The sequence below is a fragment of the Pelodiscus sinensis genome, chromosome 1 (genome assembly GCF_049634645.1).
Source record: "Pelodiscus sinensis isolate JC-2024 chromosome 1, ASM4963464v1, whole genome shotgun sequence".
NCBI lineage: Eukaryota > Metazoa > Chordata > Testudines > Trionychidae > Pelodiscus > Pelodiscus sinensis.
The window spans coordinates 196,698,983-196,711,116 of NC_134711.1; the positions used below are offsets into that span (position 1 = coordinate 196,698,983).

The 12,134-nt window shown below is 47.7% G+C and overlaps 1 protein-coding gene across 2 annotated transcripts in view; it reads left to right on the plus strand.

Moving 5' to 3' along the window:
- SRPX (sushi repeat containing protein X-linked) overlaps window positions 1-12,134 on the plus strand; it is a 70,416-nt gene that overhangs the window by 53,788 nt on the left and 4,494 nt on the right. For both annotated transcript variants that reach the window (XM_006133935.4, XM_006133936.4), the window contains 4 exons: window positions 4,759-4,885; window positions 7,832-7,953; window positions 8,722-8,901; window positions 11,893-12,026. In XM_006133935.4, coding sequence (XP_006133997.2) covers window positions 4,759-4,885; window positions 7,832-7,953; window positions 8,722-8,901; window positions 11,893-12,026 — 563 coding nt within the window. The remainder of the gene's footprint in view (window positions 1-4,758; window positions 4,886-7,831; window positions 7,954-8,721; window positions 8,902-11,892; window positions 12,027-12,134) is intronic.

Sequence of the window (12,134 nt, forward strand, 5' to 3'; positions counted from 1 at the left end):
TAGAGAATTAACATGATATATTTTAGGCTTAAAGTTAGGGTCTGGAAATGAAATGAGGTAATTAACTGCTCCTATGTGCTCTCAGACCATGAATAGTGTGTCCCAGGATGCTTCCATCTTATTGGTCTGGAGCGCCTTCAAGACCATGACTTACTCACCTGTCTTGAAGGAATGTTCTCTAGCGTGTTCATCATACCAGGCCTTCTGCTCTTGCTCAGCATTCTGTAAGTTTTGTTGAGCAAGGGCTAAAGAGTCTCTGATGGTGTGCCTACAAAATCCACAATGTTCCTGGAGAGGGGGTAGCCCCCTCCCATTGCTGCTTCACTAACTGCAATGGCCCCTTAACTTTGGCCATAAACAAGTTCAAAGGGAGAGAATCCCAAACTGTTGGGAAAAAAACCTTTTTCGCAAGATCCTGGTAAACCTCATTTTAGACATAGTCTAACTGCTGAAACACCAGGTCCCAGTCGTTGGAGTGTTCGTTTACGAATTTGCGTATTGTGGCTCCCAAAGTTCCATTAAATCTCTCCACTAGGCCATTTGTTTGGTGGTAGTAAGGGGTGGCAACCAAGTGGTTCACCCTGTGAGCTTCCCAAATAAGTTCCATGGTCCCTGCTCACAAGTTAGTCCCTGAATCCATAAGGATCTCGGCGGGCCAACCTACCCTGGCTAAAGTACCTGTTAGTGCCTGGCTGTGGTGCTCCTTAGAACTACTGCTTCAAGCCATTGGATGGCAAAATCCATGAAAGTCAGTATATACTGTTTTCCTATGGGTGTCTTTTTAGGGCAAGGACCCAGAATATCCACAGCCACACGCTGCAATGGAACCTCTATTATAGGGCGTGACTGGAGAGGCACCTTGACTTGATCTTGGGGCTTTCCCACCTGCTGGCACACCTCACAAGACTGGGAATAACTAGACACATCCTTGCCCATTCCCTACCAGTGGAATGACTTTGCCAACTGGTCTTTCGCTCTGTTTACCCCAGCATGGCCACTAGGGTGATCGTGGGCTAAGCTCATGAGCTTTTTTCTATATTTAGTTGGAACTACCAGCTGTGTCTGAGGATGCCAGTCCTCCTTGTGCCCACCAGAAAGAGTCTCTTTGTATAAAAATCCACTTTCTACCACATACCTGAACCTGTTAGAAGAGCTGAGAGGTGGTGGCTCGCTCCAGGCCACCATCCAAGCTCCCTTGAGGCTCTCATCTGTTTCATGCTCTGCCTGGAACTGCTCCCTTGATGCTGAGACATCAGCCCCCTGCTGGGTTGTATACTTGATGCTGCTTGTTCTGGAAGCGATGCAGGTGATGTGGGCGTCTCTGCTGGCTGCGAACCGCTCCCGGCTGGTGCACTGGGTGGTTTTGCAGGCACCGGTGGTGTCTTGTGCAGGTGTAGTTGCTGCTTCAGGCTTCATGGCACCTTCTGCTCCCGGTTCCAATTCTGGCACTGACTGCTCCTGCAGATGCAGCTCTTGGGCTGGTTCCACCTGGATTTCAGGAACCAGATCCACTGCTGCTGTTCTTGTTGGTCTGGGGTCTGGCTCCGCCAACTCCGATTGGGTCTCTGGCACTGGGGACCCTGTAGAAGGCTCAAGAACAGGGTTAGGCATGAGGCCTGCTTAGCCCTGCTGCGGGTGACCACTCCCACATTCTTAGCCTGTATCACATGGTTGGCTAAGTGCTCTCCCACCAGCATAGGAATGGGATAATCATCATAGACTGCGAAAGTCCAAATTCCTGACCAGCCCTTGTACGTAACAGGCAACTTAGCTGTAGACAGGTCAGAGGAGACTGCCTTGACACTGCTGTAGTCAGTTATGTTGTTCTTGCGTGCGTGTGTGTGTGTGTGTGTGTGTGTGTGTCCACGCTTATAAATGTTTAAAGACAATTGAAGTAGCCGCAGACAATAACCTTTCCAGTGATTTCAGTCCAACCAGAAGTGCACACTAACCCAAGGCGCCTGGTGATGCAGTTCCCATAGTAACTTAGTTTTGTTGTCGTAATAAAAGTGACAGTTCATGGTTGTTCATACAAATCCGTATCCTCTATTACTTAGTGCTGGAATTTTCTTCTTGATTAACTAAAATAGTGCTTAAAATAGTGAGTATCCTAAATTCTGTCCTTCTCCTTCTCTCATCATTTGCATGGTATTTTATTTAGTTATATGGTGCCCTTAATACCAATGTGCTAGATGGTGGCTACTAAGGATACTCAGTAACCTGCCACAGAAAGACAAAGAAACAACTAAAACTTTACTATTAGTAGCATCACTACAAATGCAATACCAGCCATTGTTGGAATTAATTAATTGTATTATTAATTATTATTGATATGTATTGCTACATAATCTGTTCACTGGGAATTACTTGCACACTATAAGCCTGTTATCTGCCTTTCTGCCCTAAACCCTGCCCGCTCACCTCACTGCCCGCTGTGAGAACCCAGATGCCTGTCATTCATTGCATTCCTCCTGTTTCCCACAGCAGACCCCTGTGCCCGTCATGAGACTTTCCTCGCCTGCCTTTTTTTTACTGGGTCCCTCCTCCCCTACCAGCTTCAAGACCCCTGCCTTCCACTCACTCCTCACTTCCCCACCGGCCCCTTCCTGCTGTGACACATGCACACAGGTTCACCTCCTCACTTACCCACCTTCCGCTCATCTCCTCCCTCCCCCCTGGCCCACTGTGAGACCCCTGCTCACCTCTGGCTTCCCACGTCCCTTCTCACTCCCACACAGAGGAGGAATGTGGTTGAGTGGTGGGGACCTGCATTCCCTCTCATTTTTCTTGTACCTGAGTAGAATCAGTTTCCTTATGTGCACCATAACAAAATTCTTGTGGTGGGGATGGGGCCGAGGGGTTCTGAGTATGGGAGGGGCTCAAAGCTGGGGTAGAGGATTGGGGTGTAGGAGTGTGAGGGCTCCAGTTGGGGGTGTGGGCTCTTGGGTGGGGCTGTGGTTCAGGGCTGGGACAAATGGTTGGGTTGCAAGTGCTCTGGCTGGGACTGCAGGTTCTGGGGTGGGGCTGAGGGGTTTGGGATGCGGGAGGGGGCTTCCCGGTTTCGGCAGGGGTTCAGGCCTGCAGGTTGGTGTGCAGGAAGGGTATAGGCTCTGGGTGGGGGTTGGAGTGTAGGGGATGGAGAGTAGGAGGGGTTAAAGGCTCTGCGTGGGGGTGGGGAGCTTTGGGGTAGAACCAGGGAGGAAGGCTTTGTGGTGCATGAGGGTGCTTAGGGCTTGGGGAGGGAGCTCAAGGTGGTTTGGGGTTTAGGCTTACCAGGGCAGCTCCCTGCTGGGGCTGGCGAGGAGGGGCCCCTTTCCCCCAGCTGTGGCAGCTCCATACTAGGGCTAGTGGAGAGGGCCTCCTCCCCACCGCCCCTGGCAGCTTCAGAGCTTGGGGAGAGATCTCTCTCCCTACTGCAGCCCTGAGCCTCTGCACAGAGCTTTATGGGAAGATGCACAGCCATGCAGCTTAGGGAAGGAACTTAGGCAGGAACCTCAGGAAAGGGGGTGATGGAAGGAGGGAGCCTTACTGGACAGTGGGAGCCCCAGGGAAGGGGTAGAACAGGGAGCAGAAGAGGTGGGGCGACCATGACCCAGATGTCTAGGGTTGCCAGGTATCCGGTTTTCACCTGGACAGTCTGGTATTTGCAGGCTCCGCCTGGTAAAAACAAACAAACATGAAATACCGGACATGTGTACTGTCCGGTATTTCCTGTTTCCCTGGGACGGAAGCCCGGCAAGGACAGTTTTCCCCTGCCGCGTCTGGTGGGAGCGCGGGAGTGAGGAGCTCGGCAGAGTCTAGGGAAGGGGGGACAGGAGGGGGACATTTGCCGGGTGCCGGGCTGGGCTGGGAGCGGAGTGCACGCTGCTCTGGCCCACATGACCAGCAGAGACCAGGAGCTGGCCCCGTGATGCCTCCCTCTCTCTACAATGTGAGCTGAGGCGGCCGGGCGACAGGAGCAACCTAAAAGTTCCTCTGTGCCTGGCTTTGCGGGGGAGGGGGGGGAGGAGAGGGGGGAGATTTGATTGGAGCAGGGGCCCCGACGCTGAGGATGCCTGCCTCAGGGGGAGGGGGGAGTGCACTGGGATGTGGGGGGGCACTAGAGGGGGCCTGGGTCTGAGGCAGGGGAGAGTGCATTGGGATGGAGCTACTGGGGGGCCTGGCCCAGGGGGAGGGGTGGGTGCATTGGCGATTAATGTGTGATCCCAAACTGGACAGAGTGGTGCAGCTTTTGCTTATCAACTTTGGGGCTCCCCCCCCTTTTTTTTTTTGCTTAGCAACTTTCGTCTCCCCCTTTTTTTTCCTGAGAGAATTTTTTCCCAGTGGTTTGTTTGTTGTTGGTTTTTTGGGGGGGAGGGGGTGTTTGGTATTTTTTGTTAAACCATCTGGCAACCCTACAGATGTCTGCTGCTGGGGTGGTGGTGGCGACACTAGGGAACCCTAAGGCTAATTATACCTGCCACGACTAGACTTCTCTTCATACAATCTAAACTTGCATTTGCTTTTTTTGCAACAGCATCGCATTGCTGACTCACGCTGAGGTTGGGATCCACCACAGATCCTTTTCAGCAGGGCTGCTGCCAAGCTAGTTATCCCCCATCCTGTACTAGTGCGTGTGTTTTCTCTTGTCTAAGCACAGCACCTCGTCTAGACAGCAGGGTGTAAAGCTTGATCAGAATGTACTTTGAGAGCAAAATAGTGAGCAGTGGTGAAAAGAATTAAACGCTGGGTGTATTTCTCTGGTGCCTATTTTAACAGATACGGAACCTCCTAGAATCCAGTGCCCAAGTGTGAAGGAGAAAACGGCTGAGCCAAATAAGCTGACAGCCCGAGTGTTCTGGGAAACTCCGGAAGGAAGAGACACTGCTGATGGTATTTTGACAGAGTAGGTTAAACTGTATATTGTACTAAGTGAAACCTAAAGTCACTTGCTTTACCTTTGTCTGGACACACCTCTATTACTGAGCTAGGTGACAGGCTTGGCCAGCATCCTTCCCCCATCAGTTCTGTGAAGGAGTGAGCAGTAGCTATTTGGTTCATGTGACCCTTCAAATTATAATGCAGGCATAGCTGAAAAAGAAAAGTTGACTATTCAGACACCCCCTGTTGGAGAGAAGTGGGTTGTTTAGGAGTTGGCACATAAATAGCCAGCTAATAGGCATGTTAGTTTTAAAGCTGGTGAAATAAATTTGTTAGCATTTTTTACCACAACTGTGTCGCAATCAATAGAATTGCAAAGGGCCTTTTATGGCTCTGTTCTCTCCTCAGGGCAATACTTTGCTACAGCACCTCTTGGGTCTTGTCTCCTCTTACCAGGAGATTGATGCTGCAGGGATTGATCTCCGGGAGGTCAATTTAGTGGATCTGGTAAGGACCCACTATATCAACTGCCGATTGCACTCCTGTCGACTAGTTCTCCACCAGGTTGTGAGGAGTAAGGGAAGTTGGTGTGAGAGTTTCTCCCATTGATCCCCTGTAATGGGGAGGCCATGGAAATTCAAACTAAGGAATGTTGATTCCAGCTATGCTAGCTTGACTTTGCCCCCAGTGTAGCCTTGGCCCGATGTATACTAAAAGTGAGATGAGGAAAACTGTGACCATGCTGAAGTAAACAAGATTACTGCATGCTAATAACAATCTCATCTGCATCTTTATTCTTTCACATAATACAGCATAGTTGCCAATGATACCGAGTTCTTTAGTAAATTACTTTTAAAGTGACACCATCAATTTGAAATCTATAAAATAAATTAAATATAGTTGCAAGTACCTTGGAGACCTTACCACTTGTAGTTTTACAATCACATTTCCTTTCTCCTTTCAACTTTTCCCTCACCCCATCCATGTTTTTTCTTGCCTGTTAGCATGTTAAAGAACCACACAAACAATTGAGGAAACATGGTTAAGTCCGAAGCAGACTGTGAAGAGCTCAAAAGGATCTCGTGTACTTGGTGATGAAGCAGCAAAATGGCCGATGACATTCAGTGTTGATAAAGCAAAGTAATGCACATTGGAAGGGAGGGGACGTGTCCCTGCTGGCTAGGAGAGACTGGCTGCTCTATCCTCAGCAGGAAGCTGCTTCTCTCACTGAGGAAGAAGTGCCCCTCCCCCAGCCAGGCAGCTCCGGGCATGGAGCCCTGAGACTCTGGCTTGGAGGGGGCTTGCTCTTGAGGTAAAATTATGGACCTGGGTGGATCCAGTACTACTTGAACCATACTTAGTCTGGCCCTGGTCCATGAGAGTTTAGAATTCTCATAAGATATACTTTGGATGGGAATGAGCAACTGAGCGGAAGCCTGCAATGAGATCCCTACTTTTCTACTACGGAAAAGAAGAAATTAAATCTTGATTCCCCTGACCCATTTTGTGTGTGTAGTCTGGCACAGAGAGGTAACCTTATAAGTAGCACTCAAAAGGCATACTGCAGTCTTAGCAGATAACTTTTAAAAAACGAGACAGACAAGATAGGCGAGGTAATATTTTATATTGGACCAACTTCAGCTGGTGAGAGAAGTCAGCTTCCGAGGTACACAGATTTCTGTGGAGCTTGAAGGCTTATACCTTCCACAAACAGAAGTTGGTCCAATAAAAGATATTTCAACATCCATTTTCTCTCTCTCATATCCTAGGACAAACATGCAAGCAAACAAAGGATAGTACTCTACTAGCCCTGACCTATGCTCAGATCTTGTACAGTTTACTTCCGTTACCAAGAGTGAGGCTCAGTTGATCAAAATTCTCCATCCAAGTTTTCTTGGTTCCATGGAAAGGAAAAAGGCATGAGTTTGTTTAACTGTTACTTGAAATTCAAATAAATGAATAAAATGCCATTGACAACTGTCTTACAGTAATGCCACTAGCTCTTAGCTGTTGAAAGTAGTGGATAATTTTGCTGGGAGTAGCTATGTTGTTGTGACTTTAGCTCTTAAATATTGTAGACTCTGCCAATCAATCATCTTCGTCTTAAATTTTGTGGGCTGTAACCCCGTGTCCTGGTGGTCACCCCGAGTTCGGGTGACCCTCGTCCTAACCAGCTGATCGGACTCCTGGCCCTCTGTCCGATCCTAGCTCCCGACCGACCGTGTGGGATGTCAGAGCCCGCACTGGCTCGCAGACGCCGGGAAGGGGGCTCGGGCCCTCCCTCACTCCGAGCCCCGACCCAGGGCCCTAAGACGGGGACGCTAGTCCCTAGTCAGTGGAGGGGGTTACGTTCCCCCAAACCCTCCACTCGCGGGGACCACGGCCCCGCCCTGGGTCACTTCTTCCCGGCCGGTTGTTCGGCACTTTCCCCCTCCCAGCAAGGGGACAGACTCACCCGGAGCCCCTGTCTCGGGTGGGGCTTCAGCCGTCGCGGGTAACGTCTCTCCTCCCCAGGGTCTCCCAACGGGCCCGGTTCCTCCGTCCTGCCTCCGGCGCTCCTCTCCCCCGGTCCATGGCCAGGCGCCTTTTGGACGGCCCGCTCCCCTGCGGACGCTGGGGCCGGCGTGGTCCCGTGACTCCAGGCCCCGCCCCTCTCCGCGCTCTCCCCGTCGCCTCCTGGGACGTCATCGCCCGGCGCCGGGGAAAGCGGCGGGCCGACGGCCGCCTCGGCCGGGGCTCCTGTTCCCGGGTTCCCCGTCTCAGTGCGGGGCGGCGCGGACCCTGTGCCTGCCCCGTCACATGGGCATTGCCAATCATCCTCATCTTGTTTTCTGTCATTCTATAGCCAGACAATCTAAACGTTCCCCAATGACAGAAGAGCTTTCGACCCAAAGATTGTTAAAGGTTCTCCAGTAGAAAATATTATTGTACTTAATTTCTGATCATCTGGTCTATTTTATTTCATTTTTAGTGTGATTTTGAAAGGCCTTCCCCCTGGTTCACATTTTCCAGAAGGGGACCACAAAATCCAATACACTGTGTATGACAGAGCAGAGAACAAAGGCACTTGCAAATTTCTCGTTAAAGTCAAAGGTAAGAACAATGTCTAATTGCATAAACAAAACCAATCAATATTTATTTAAGGATCTAAGAGAGGAGCAGTACTTCTGTATAATCTCTGCATGTGTGTACATTTACCTCCCTGGCAGATTGTTCTCTGTCTCACGTCACTTGAAAATGCTCAAATCAGTTGAGCATTAGCGAGCCAGGGAACTGAGATCTGTGGAGGAGTCAGATAAGGGTCTATGGGACAGGTAGGAGTTCTACCAATCAGCTCCTGCCCTTCAGCAGCTCTGCTTCCCAAATCTGTGTCTCCTCCGCTTCCTCTCTCCATTTCCTCCCATTATCCAGGCCTTCCCTGGTCCATGTCTCCCCCAACACCTATTCCCATAGTTGTTGATCAGCAGGTGAGTCAGTGGAGGTGAACTTCCTCAGACATGTCAGACAAGGTTGTTGTCTGACAAACTACAGGGAGACTATTTGTCAGGGAGAACAGCTGTTTTGGTCACAGAGTTGAAAGCTGCAGGTCTCTTCCAACTTGGACATCAACTCCAACCTCAGCTTCCCCAACCCCATGTCACTGACACACAAATCTGTGTGTATGCACACATGATCCACGCGTCAATAGCTGAACATAGTAGCTAAGTTAAAAAAGCAGTAAGTGCTTGGTTTTCTTTGAAAGCTGGTATTAAATCAAAGAGCCAGAATGTCACCTTACTATTAGTATAGTATAATTTTATTAATAGCACTGCTCCGGAGATGGGGGATTATTTGATGTTCTGTCTTTTTTTGTATTTAAAGTTAGGCGCTGTGGCAAACTGAATGCTCCAGAAAATGGCTACATAAAATGTACAGGGGATGGAGATAACTATGGTGCCACATGTGAGTTTTCCTGCATTGGTGGATATGAATTGCAGGGAAGCCCAGCCAGAGTGTGCCAGTACAATTTAGGCTGGTCAGGAACGGAGCCAACCTGTACACGTACGTGAGTACTTTATCTCCTGTAAGGTCAGCAAACAGGTTTGCTTGTACTAATTGCACAAAGAATTTGCCTGTGACACTGCACACAGATTCATGACTTATGCGTATGACACAGATGTTGTCATTTGTTCAAAGGCTGTCCCTGGGTGTGTATAGAACCAACCTGGATAGTTCTGCTAATGAATAGCCACCTGTAGCAGGTTTCACAAGTCTCTCGGTAATGGTTTGGAGCATACAGTGTACTGAAGATGACAGAGACAAGCCAACATGCTCTGCTGTTAATTACCTAAAAGCTTCTTACTTCCTTCACATCAGTTCTGTCACATCTCCTTGTAAGTTTGACTTTCTCTTCTTTTTCTTCCACTGGTATTGTGTGTGTAAAGATTTCCTTATTCTGGCTTTTGAGTTTTCTTTTATTCTCCTCTAGTTAACATAGCACTCTTTAGAAACCAGGTCTTTTGCTGATAAAATTGATTATCCATGCACATTTGACTCCTGAATGCCCTACAGTGACACTGGGGACAGGCAAGTCTTTCAAACTAGATCTCAGTTGGCATTTGGAATATGATGATTGTTACTGGATTGAGAGTGGGAAGGTAAAGCCACATTGTTTTTATCCCTTAAAAGTAACAAGTGCACACACGTAGATCCACCAATTTGTGCTGATTTCTACAACTTTATAGAAGTTGCCTCTTTTTGCAACTTTATCCCTAGATGAGGATAGCACCTTACAATTACATGGTGCCTTTTATATCAAAAATCTTTACAAGCTTCTCATTCCGGTCTCATTACAGCCAGCACTAAAGTAGAACATAGTGACTATTTAATTGCACCCAGCAACATTACACAACAGTTTTTTAAAAAAGGAATGGAAAACAAGCTAGTGGCCAGTTGAAACCATATTAATGACAGAGGGTAAAATTTCAAAAAGCACCTAAGTGACTTAGGCATGTAACTTAGACATCAAAGTTACTCATGCATGATTGAAAATGTTATCCAAAATCATGAAATCGGACAGCTTTAAAAAGTATTGTGCATAGTGCTTTTTAAAATTTCTCCATTGCCGCTTCAGGAATAGAATAATAATAGATTCCTAAAGATGCTTTCAAATCAGTTCTGCTTAAGCTCTAGAAATGTGCCCAGTGTTGTGCAGGACTGACCATAAATTTGTGTTTTTTAAAAACGAGGGGAGGAGGATCCTCACAGAATCAAAAAAAAAAAAATGGGTAATGATTTCCAATCCAGGCTAAATTTTGAATTCCTCAAGCAATCAGGATCCCACTATTTGCCAAATGAAACTACAGGTTGGCCTACTCTGGTCTGGCACCCTCAGGACCTGGCTGGTCCCAAATGTTTGCTAGACCAGAGGAGGTCAATGCTGGCCCCTCTGCTACTGTCTCAGCTGGACTCCCGGCCCTAGCTGGGCTCTCATCTGCCATTCCTCCTGCCACTAGACACCCAACCATGGCGGGTCTTCGGTCCACAAACATCCACGATCTTGCTGGACCATGGATGTTGCTGGACCAAAGTCTTCTGGTTTTGAAAGGTTCAGCCTGTCTGTATTCTACAGTCTGGTATGTCCTACCATCTGGAAAAAAAAATCTGCTCAGTCTACATTTTGTTTCTCCATGACGTGGTACCTATGTATACAATTGAAAACTGCACGGGTTATTTTTTGCTATCAGATCACTTTGCAATTCAGCTCTAGCCTGCTGTTTTTTATCTTCCCTCATGCTGTGTCAGCATGATTGTTTCCTGTTGCCTATTCTTATTGTATGTTTGTGTTTGGTGTCTCTTTTATCTAGAGGTATTGCCTTATTTTTCCCAGCTGAATCTTATTTTCTGTCCATAATCCTAACCTCTCTAGATCCCATTACACTGGTTCATGCTAACACCGTTTAGTGGCACCTTTAACATTCATTAATGAGCTGCTTTTTTATATAATCTCTTACAGATCATTACTGAGGAAGCTGTTAAATATGATACAATCCTGTGCCAACTCTGGGAGTCATTCCCCCCTATAGAGTGTCACTAAAAATCTTTACTCGCCAGTTAGATACTTTTCTGTCCGTAATTATCCTTACTTGTCTTTCTGGCAGTTTTCAGGTCACAACACTGCTAATTAGCCAAGTTGATTGGCACCAATTTTGCACAAGTATTTATTTCAAATGCTAAATACTAAAAGACACAGTGTATTATACCTACCCCTTTTCCACTCCTTTTCTTATTCTAAAACAACCCCCCCACCAATGTAGTTCATCCTGTTGACTTTTCTTCCCCCCCCCCCCCCCCCCAATAAATCCATGCTGCTTATCTTTCATAGTCCATTTTCTCTTAGCCTGGCTCTAGTATTGTACTCATGAGAGAAGCTGGACCTCAGGTGCAGTGAGACAGATTCATTCTTCTTTCCCTACTGTTCCTATTGTGTGGGAGGGAGCCTCATATGCTCATTCACTTTTCATTGCCATAAAAGCTTCTATAGGTTTGGGTGGCACTAAAGCCATGTCTGCACTTAGCGACACACTTGTGCTAGCTCTCATGCAGCTAGCAAGCTAAAAATAGTTGTGTAGCCATGGTAGCAGAGGGAGCAGTGAGCAGCACCATGAGTTAGCCACAGGCTCCAAGTGGGTTTATAGGCAGGGGCAGCTAGCTCTACGCGCTGCTGCTTGTGCTGCTATTTTGAGAGCACTACATCAGTGAAAGCCAGTATACATACATCTGTTGGAGATGCAGGTCACAGCCCCAGCTCCAAGCATAGACGGCCTTAGAGAGAAAAGGAGACTGTTTGAAATCCTGGCCTCATTGCAGCCTACGGCAAAGCCGGCATGGATTTCAATGGGACCAGGATTGCACCCTTGAACTTTGGCCTTTTCACATTCATACCTAGCTCCTGCCTATTTCTCAGGGCACGTGTCTCCAGCTGATAGCTGTGCCTGCTGCCTAAAATGAATCTGCTTCTGAGTGCGCCATGGTTTTTATTTTTTAATTCAGCTATGAATATTAACGTCGCTGTGAGAACTGCAGCAGCACTTTTGGATCAGTTTTATGAGAAACGGAGACTACTTATTGTATCAACTCCTACTGCAGCCAACTTTTTCTACAGGTTGCAATTGGGAATGCTACAGGTAAGGCATGGTCATTTTTTCTAGATTTTGAAAAAAAAGTTCAAGAGAGCCAGATCCTTATTTGCTATGAATCAATCAATCTTCATTGACTTGTCCTCTCACTGCAAT